This window comes from Asterias amurensis, chromosome 2, assembly GCF_032118995.1.
Source record: "Asterias amurensis chromosome 2, ASM3211899v1".
Classification (NCBI taxonomy): domain Eukaryota; kingdom Metazoa; phylum Echinodermata; class Asteroidea; order Forcipulatida; family Asteriidae; genus Asterias; species Asterias amurensis.
The window spans coordinates 7,813,476-7,823,073 of NC_092649.1; the positions used below are offsets into that span (position 1 = coordinate 7,813,476).

At 38.2% G+C, this 9,598-nt stretch overlaps 1 protein-coding gene and 1 pseudogene across 1 annotated transcript; one reads left to right on the forward strand and one right to left on the reverse strand.

Annotated features, from left to right (window-relative positions):
- Positions 1 to 380: 380 nt before the first annotated feature.
- LOC139951360 (perlucin-like protein) lies at positions 381 to 1,111 on the reverse strand (annotated as a pseudogene).
- Positions 1,112 to 4,239: 3,128 nt separating this feature from the next.
- On the forward strand, positions 4,240 to 9,534 carry LOC139953515 (protein CFAP276-like). Its single transcript, XM_071952954.1, has 4 exons — positions 4,240 to 4,542; positions 7,010 to 7,126; positions 7,835 to 7,950; positions 8,348 to 9,534. The coding sequence occupies exons 1-4, from the start codon at positions 4,462 to 4,464 to the stop codon at positions 8,541 to 8,543; spliced, it is 510 nt and encodes a 169-aa protein (XP_071809055.1). The 5' UTR covers positions 4,240 to 4,461; the 3' UTR covers positions 8,544 to 9,534.
- Positions 9,535 to 9,598: the final 64 nt, after the last annotated feature.

Below are 9,598 nucleotides of genomic sequence, written 5' to 3' on the forward strand. Positions count from 1 at the left end.
TAAACCTCATCAGAAAATTGTTTTAGATTTTAATTCAAAGAAGAATTTGCGATTTGTCAGCTCACACATTCCTCTCAGAGATTCCGTCACCAAATCATGTTGGCTGATTTGTAAATTAGAGACTAAAACAAAAATGTTCTTGGTTTTCAGGTCTGCGAAAAATATGAAAGATTTGTTTGTTTTTCGCCCATATTTTAAATGAAAATTTAAACTACTTTGCCTAAAACAAAAAGACAACAATCAAATTCAGAAGAAATCCCAACTTTGGGCTGGTGAATCTTTTGAGTACAAAATGTCCACGATCGGCTGTTGTTTCTAGCACTTGAGCGTCATTTCTATGTTCTTTTCTACTCATGGTGGTTTAACAGTGTTGATTGAAATTATCTCTCTCCGTAAATACACGTGAAATGTTTCTTGGACTCACAAACTGGGTGTGGTCGGCCTCGTAGCGGGTGCCATTGTTGAGTTGGCAAATTCGCTCCCCTGTCCCAAAATGCTGCACGTTGAATGAGCGACATCTGGGGTCGTAGTGGCACACCGTGGCGCAGGCACGGACGTTGCTGGTCGGTATCTCTCGTAAGGTGTGGCCGGTCAGACACGAAGCCAGCAGGCGCCATTGCTTCAACTTGGCCTGTGTTGCAACGACTTCCATGCCCTTGCAGATAATGTGATATTCATTCGAGCACGGAGCATCATTCCATTTTCCACCCCATTCGAGTGAGGATGAAAGCTCAACACAGTTTTCGCTAGTTCCGCCATTTGGCTCACGCGGCGACTTCCAGTTTCTATACCCGCCGTTGTCTGACGTACATTCCCACTGTCCTTCATTCTCTAAATCATTGCAATTCACCCACGCCCGATAACTGGTTTTACTCAGTATATAGTTATTTTCTTCCAATGATGAAGGCGCAACCATCTCCCATCCCATCTCCTGACATTTCAGTCTCCCCTCATGCCAAGTCATTGTTTCTTCAAGAAGTTTGTAGCAAGAGCCGCCCCATGACTCCCAGCCGAATGGACACACCATCTGATGAGGCTTACACGAATGAGCAGAACTCATACCAATGGTGAAGAGAATCAACAAAACAGAAGGCAAACAAATTCCTCCCATTATTTCAAGAGAGCCAACAGTCTTTCTGAATTTCTTTGTTGTGGATAAAAACAAGTTATTTCGTAAAGCACTCTTGAACACACCGATCTCGTAATCTGACGGAAAGAGCCAATCACAGCGGCAGTGGACAAATATTGCAATGTCGTTTGGGGAAAAAAATATCGCTCCCCGGCCTCCCCCATCATACGCACACACGCATAGACAGACCACGGATAAATTTACCTTATTTTTTTAGTAAAGTTAACGTTTGATAACCTTAAATGCGGCACGAACAAGCGTTTCATGGAAACTTAATTCAATTGTGCCGCAGTTCGCCTGAGAAACCACCGAAGCGTTTCAATTGGCCATTATTCTACACAATCGGAAGAATAATTGTTGTATAGTTGCCATAGCCACCGCACTCTATTTTAGGCAACTGAGGATCCAGCTACTTTTACTTGACCAGGCAAGAAACCGCTAGCATGTCTCACTTGTATGGCAGAAAATATATAATTATTGGGTCTTGGCGACTGCTGTAAAACATGGTGAAAAATAATTGAATATAATAAAATAATTTATTCTGCAAAGTTATATTGTCGGCCAAGGTGACTGCTTGAAATATTTCAGAAGGAAAGTGTTTGCAGTCATATAAAAAAAACCTAATTAGTCCTCTATAATTGGAACCGTTAATGGTGTATTGTAACGGTAAATAACCGCCTTTCGCCGGAGAAACGTTTGTTTTGTTAGAAATAGCTTTTTCTTACAATGATGCTGTTTAACTTAAAAGGATTTAAAGGCAGTGGACACTATTGGTAATTGTCAAAGTCTAGCCTTTACAGTTTGTGTATCTCAGCATATGCATACAATAACAAACCTGTTAAAATTTGACCTCAATCGGTCATCAAACTTGCGAGATAATAACGAAAGAAAAAACACCCTTGTCACACGAAGTTGTGTGCGTTTAGATGGTTGATTTCGAGACCTCAAGTTCTAAATCCGAGGTCTCGAAATCAAATTCATGGAAAACTACTTCTTTCTCGAAAACTATGACACTTCGGAGGGAGCCGTTTCTCACAATGTTTTATACTATCAACCTCTCCCCATTACTCGTTACCAAGAAAGGTTTTATGCTAATAATTATTTTGAGTAATTACCAATAGTGTCCACTGCCTTTAAAGGATTCGGGTACTTTTTCAAAATGTCCACAGATTTACATTAAACTTACAGGGTTTGAAGATAATGATAGTGGAAAGCTTCCCTTCAAATATTACTAACTAAGGTTGTGTAGTTTTTGAGAAATGAGTAAAACAAGTCACAAAATAGTTTTGGTCTCATGAGACCAAAATTATTTTAGCATGTAAAATCCCCTTAAAGGCAGTGGACACTATTGGTTATTGTCAAAGACTAGTCTTCACAGTTGGTGTATCTCAACATATGCATAAAATAACTAACCTGTGAAAATTTGAGCTCAATCGGTCATCAAAGTTGCGAGATAATAATGAAAGAAGAAAACACCCTTGTCACACGAAGTTGTGTGGTTTAGATGGTTGATTTCGAGACCTCAAGTTCTAAATTTGAGGTCTCGAAATCAAATTCGTGGAAAATTACTTCTTTCTCGAAAACCATGCCACTTCAGAGGAAGCCGTTTCTCACAATGTTTTATACCATCAACCTCTCCCCATTACTCGTCACCAAGACAGGTTTTATGCTAATAATTATTTTGAGTAATTACCAATAGTGTCCACTGCCTTTAACCAGTTATGATATTATACCAAAACCATAGCATAACTGGTTAATACGTTTTTACATGCTAAAACTGAGACGAAAATTATCACTTTTACTCATTTCTCAAAAACTACAGCACCTCAGTAAGTAAAATTTCATGGGAAGCTTTCTACTATCATAATCTTCAAACTGTGTAAGTTTAATGTATATCTGTGGACACTGCGTTTTTTGGAAAAAGTACATAATACCCTTTAAAATACATGCATTCATATAACCTTTCTAAATATTGCGCGTCAACAGGCTAAATTTTCTATGATTTTTTAAACAGTAACCTGATGAAGATAAATTTTATGTGACGCCACTTTCGCTAAACAAAGGATTACCGGATGCACAGTTATTTCTAGGCCTACTGGGGGGGGGGGGGGTATTTTTTTGTAAAGCAGCATCCTGGAACGTAACGGAAACAAAAGAAGGACTGTAAAAATAACATTGATTTTCACATCAGTTTAAGATGATGCCCAATTCACACTGAACCTTGTCACGAGAACCCGAACCCGGGTTGCTGACCACAGACCATACATCCACTTTTAACCACTTTCTTCTGGGCTTTTTTTAAAATTTAAACACAGAAATGCTGTCAACTGGCTGAAACAGAAAAAAAAACACGCAAGAAACTCATTGTCAAACAACCGGTTGACGTAACAGCTGACAAAAAAAAAATAAAAAAATATGACCCTATGGGAAAAGAAGTTGGTGATTGGAAATGCATCGTTACGGGCAATATTAATATTGCGGACGGGTGGTGCCGAAACTCTGGCTTAGGCTTGGGCTATACGATCCCTAGAGAATCAACCCGTCGCCTGTTTGCAAAAGCTCTATAGTGAGCAGTGGACGATCTGATTGCGCTTACATGTACGTACAAATAGTATTACTGGCTGAGTAAGGGAAATAATGTTATGTACACTTACTTCAATGATGTCTCACTATGCAATGCGGGACTATGTTTGCGTTGGGGTGAGTTTGAATGGTCTCCACACGCACTTTATTCAGAGCTTTACATGTTAAGGAAATGAATCAATTGGTCTTGCTCTGTGATTCTTAAATAGAGTCGGGGTAAATCGGGGGTTGCCACGCCCTTCGGGTACAAAACGAAACAATAAAATAACACCACCAGCAGCAGGACAGGTTTACGTTCCCGTCCGGTAAATAAGTTCCGACAAAAAACAAAAGGCCTCGAGTATTGAGCGTGAGTAAACCACTGAAACGAGTAGCACGGAAAGACCATGAGGAAGATCAAAGATGAGTCGACACGTGTGTGTTGTAAACGCTTGTTGCGTTTGTGTTGTTTTTTGTGCCATAAACAGCGGGAATTCAAACAGCGCCCTCTATAAAGGTTGCAATGCCAGTTGTCTTGACGACCATTGTTACACGCATGTTTTTGTTGAGCTACGTAGGTGTGTGTTCATGCAATCGTCAAAATAAGCTCGACAAAAAAGCAAGACACACCTGTTGCAAACACACAGTCAACCGGTAGTTAGCACAATCTTTTCGGCGCCATCCTTCGTTATCTCTGTCGTCAAAAAAACTTCTGAAAATCTTCTGAAATACTACGAAGTGAGGGAGAAAGATACAACCGAAAATCAGCAATGGAGGTTTCCACAAGAGATCCGTACCCCTTCCCAACTCTACAGAACGATGATAACTTTATGGGAACGAATACTTTACAGGTAAGACGATTGGCCCAATTTGTTTTTCAACCTTCATCACTGAGAGTGAGAGAGATTGTTGTGTGGCATCGAGTCTATGATACTGTAACCATGATGGCCTTCATATCTTGCTTAAAATCTTGCTTCATCAAGTTGATTTCACGTGTACCAAAACACACACACACACAGCCCCGAAAAAAAAGAACGAAATATATTAAATCATAACTCACATTTTGTACAACTCACAACTATGAGACTTGACAGCAGGCAGGAGCATTCTCTCCTCGTGCTTACATTTCAAAAATATTTGAAATCGGATGAATAGTTTCGGAGATATTGTAAAAAAAAGAGAGCAACGACAAAAAACAGAGGCTTGGCCTGGCGTGCAGCGCCCATTCGTTTGTGCATGACGTCAACTTTGAACCCCGTGGACAACGGATTTCGGAAATCTTCGGAAAGCGCTGAAGAAGCCCGAAGACGTTTTTTTGCGATGCGGGAGCACATGTTTACACAAAATGAGATAACGATTACGTCATCGTGTAGCCGATAAAATTCCGCACATCGTACAGCTAGTCGCATAGCTTTTACCATAAAAACCTATTTTTGTCGGCGTTTTCCTTTTTTTGAATCAAGATTTCTTCCAGAGACAATCATCAAAATTGAATGCGACTTTGTCAGTGCTAATTCCCATACTTTTAAGTTTAACTTGTGAAAATTTGGTGCAATTTGATTATGTTTTCTTCTCCCGCCGAAAGGTTTTGTTAGACCATTCTTGCAAAGTTGTCCTAAATACGCACGATTGTACATGTACGTCGTACTCGTACATCTTCGTGTTTCCATGATGTGCCACCACAAGAGGACGTGTGTTACAATAAGTTTGATAGGCCGGGGCTCTAATAATAGAAAGCTGGAAAGCTGCCCGATCTTGTTTCTTTGATAATTTCTACGTTCTGAATTGATAATAACAGACTGCTCATCTTGAGTCAAAAGAAACTAGTATTGTTATATACTTTTAAAGGCCTATACTAATTGAAACGAAAGTTGAACAACAAAATTGATTGTATATAGCCATTGGTTTTTAGAAATTGTCTTTGTAAATATAACAAAAATAATCGATGTATACCAATGCCTTCATCCTCAAGTTTTTTAAAGATTGTTCTAAATTTTTACTGTGTTAATGCTACAATTTTAAATCAAAGGATCAACTGATCTTAAATTAAAGAAAACACCAGTCATAAACTCTTTAATTTTATTCCATTCTGGTTAATTTAATAATGCTATTTGTTGACATATTTAATAAAGAATATTCACGCAAACACCTGCAAAACTTAACACATATTTAATTTTTATAGTTAACAATTTCCCCCACGATGCCGCTCCTCAGTTTGATTCACAAAATATCACTTTTTGCCGTTCATAAAAAATCATCCTAGCGCCTCAAAGCACAGTTTGTAAACCTCCCCATTGATAGAGGGCGCTCGCCTATTGTGCGCCCTCTATTGCCATAGGCTGTGCATTAAACTTGGCCGTGGCCGATATGAAGAAAAACATAAGAATTGAACTTGAACATGGGTACGTTTTTTTCACGATCCACGCTCATTAAAAACGGTATATCTCTGCAACCAAACATCCGATTTCAAAATTTTAAATTGATTTTTACTTCTAAGAATACACCTTAACAGACCACATCTTGTCAGAGAAAAAATCACCTGCATTAAACTTTACTGAAACAGCCTACTTAAAATACAAGTTAACCTCCATTGTCCATGGTTTATATATAATAAAAAAAAATACAACAAACATTTACAAACTTTACACGATATAAACAAATTGTAATTCAACTGTATTTGTAGAGACCATGGAGGAATAAATTTCCTCCATGTATGTAGAGACTAATGCCTATAATGTTTAAATTAAAAGTGTTGTTTAAAAGGATGTTGGAATTTTAGATTGGGAAGATTGCAGGACTAACAGTAACACAAGGTTCCTTAATTTCAATATGACTGATTAGTCTTAGAAAAAAAAAGAAAAAAAACCATGATGCCAACTCTAACTAAGTCTAACTGTCAACAAATGATAAGCCTGGGTGGTCTGGCTGGGTGTATTTTTAATTCGCTGTATGTCAACAACAAAAAGGAAACATGTCAATTTCTAAACTAATAATAAATAAAAGGAATTATATTATCCTTTTATGCAACTAACAGTAACAATCTTTCATCAAGCAAGGTATGCAAGTGTCATTTAATGTGTATTATTATGAGACTTTTATTTGTAAGTACCAGCTGCAGTTTGGCATTGTTCATGTTTTAAAGTTGTTTTTATAAAAAACACTTATATTTAGGAATGGTTAAGAAACGCCTTGTTTACAAAGTACTACTACATTGGTATCAAACTCAAAGCCAACATCACATTAAAGGTTGGTCACTATGTAAGAACCCTCGATTCAGTAGTTTGTTAAACTATTTGGATGTTTTATTTTATTTTACAGAAACAACCGTACACTCAGCCAACACATCTAGCTCAACAGACAGACCCATGGAAACGACTCAACACAACAAGTACCCTGGCTAGCGCTAGAAGAGAGGTCTTCCATTACGACCCCAAAGTAAGAGGAACAATAAACGTTATGACTGGCTTGGAAATTCCTCTTTGGAATATACCTTATCGCGACTCCGGCCAGGGTGATTTTTTCAGTTGTCGCAAGGCATTGTGGAAAGGAAAAGGGGGCTTATAATGCCCCCTTTTCCTTCCCACAATGCCTTTCGTCAACTGAGAAAAATCAGCCAGGCGGGAGTCGCGATACGATCTATGTACAGACCTATTTATTTTTGCTGTCAGATGACAACATGTTTCAAATTTTACTTGATTTATTTCCATACTTCCATGAAAAATAATTACAATTACATGTATAAACTATGGAGTAAAGCAAAAATAACATTAAGTAGCAGTAAGCAGGGTAACTGTAACAAGTAGAGTATCGGGCTGTTTTGATAAGCAGAAGCTTGTCAAAAACAGCCAGACAGACAAATAGACAGACAGACAGGCAAACAAAAGGACAGAGGAACATGCATAAGACATGACAGCTACTCTGGTAGTTCAGCGGAAATACAATGAGTTAAAAATGAATAATTAGCGAAGAGAATGAGTATATAGGATTTATGTATGAGTAAGGCCCCTATAAAATAATAATGCTATTTTACACCATTTTCTTAAGAAATTCAAAAGTGCATCCCAAAAATCAATTAGACCTTGGAACCTCTCTTTAGATTTGTCAATAATTTTCTTTTTTTTCTTTTTTTTCTTTTTTTAATAGGCTCCTCGTGACAGTCTAGATTTCGTCCTCAAGGCAGACTACGACCATCACGGTGCTTTCCTCAAATCCAAGAACGAGACCCTCGTACAACCAGAGACGATAGGTGAAAACCATGGGTGAGTTACAGGGTGTTTGGGACCCATTACAGGGGTTGAAATTGCCACTAAACCACTAGCCCGGGACTACCAGATTCACACCTGGGCTACTCATTTTTCCAGTTTGATAGCTCCACGCAGAATATGCCCACGCCCATTCAACAAATCGAGGGCATGCATTTGTATCAGTCTCGTTTCCGTTATTGGGGCCTGTGTGACCGGGATTTTAGCCACGAGTACTCTAGTCCGATGCGCTAAACACATCAAGGAACATCATTTATACTCATGCACAATGTACAGTTTAAAAAGTGTACAGTAAAATCTAAAAAAATCCAATTGGAAAAGTACTTGCACTTGACTAATAAAAACTTATATCATGTACATAAACACACAGTCTTCACTTTTCATTGTTCAACAGACGAGTCCTGAAAAACCGAAAGAAGGAGGTACCCTCATTGGTCGACCCCATGAACCCACCCACCATCGAGACAGAGATCCACGAACCCAAGAAGGAGAGTATCCACAGTGTGAAGGGCGCCATCGGATGTCACCACAGCGCCGCCACCAATGCGGGTTATTCGCGCAAACACGACGGGGGTTTCTACACGACATAAAGATGAGAGTAGGCATAGGTGTTTCTAAGTAGAGAAGGCACACTGCAGTTTCTTTTACCGTCTGCCATTCAGGCGAAAGCTCAAAACAGGCATGATATTTAACCCTTGAGTAAATCCAGAGGTATTTGACCCTTGAGATATTTACTCCCCGAGATATTTAACGCTTGAAAAAAAGAAAGATTCCATGGAGTAAAAAGGCTAACCTACATGTTGGTATTTGCCCCTACGTTCACTGACGTCACATGCATTTACTTTGAGTCCGAACTCCTGTTTAGGTACGTATGTTGTGTGTCCAATTGAAATGGGTCAAAAGCCTTTGATTATAAGATTTGTTGGGGTCAAAATTAAAATCGAATTACATAGGAAGAAATACCATGCCTGTTAAAAAAAACCCAGTAGAAGTTAAACCCATTTGTCAAATATTTTGACAACAGACATACATTGGGGGAAACTGGGTTGTAGCAAACATGGACCCATATACTTTTAGGGCTTATGATCATATTCTTTTTACCTTCGGTGATTTTTTTACATTGTCAAAAGAAATGAATGCAGATAATCTGTCAATTGAGAAAAAGGCATTTCTTGAATGCAACATTTTTTATGTTGACACAAAACTTTATTAACCTGCCATAAACTTGTACAAAAGATTCCTTGAGAAACATCCCTCTCTGTAGATTTCCCCTGTGGAGGCATTTCTTCCTGTTGTGTTTGGTCTCCATTAAGTATCAAAAGTTAAAACCACCGAACCAGACAACAACAAAACAAGATAGATAGGAAGGTAGTTGTACAGTGTTATAGTTTTTAATATCTGGTGTACATTTTGTATAGAATTTTTTTAAATTTCAGCATTTACATTCGTTTTCATGAATATTTTTACTTAAAGTTGACAACTGTCGTTACAGTAGCCTCTAAGAAAAACATAGGTTGTTAAATTTGATTGTTGATTGTTTATAATACATTGAATAAAAAAACTTTGGAAATTGTAAATGCACATTGGAATTAGTCTGAATAAATTTTCTTGTATTTGTTCTGAATGAGATTCAGATTAGTGTGTG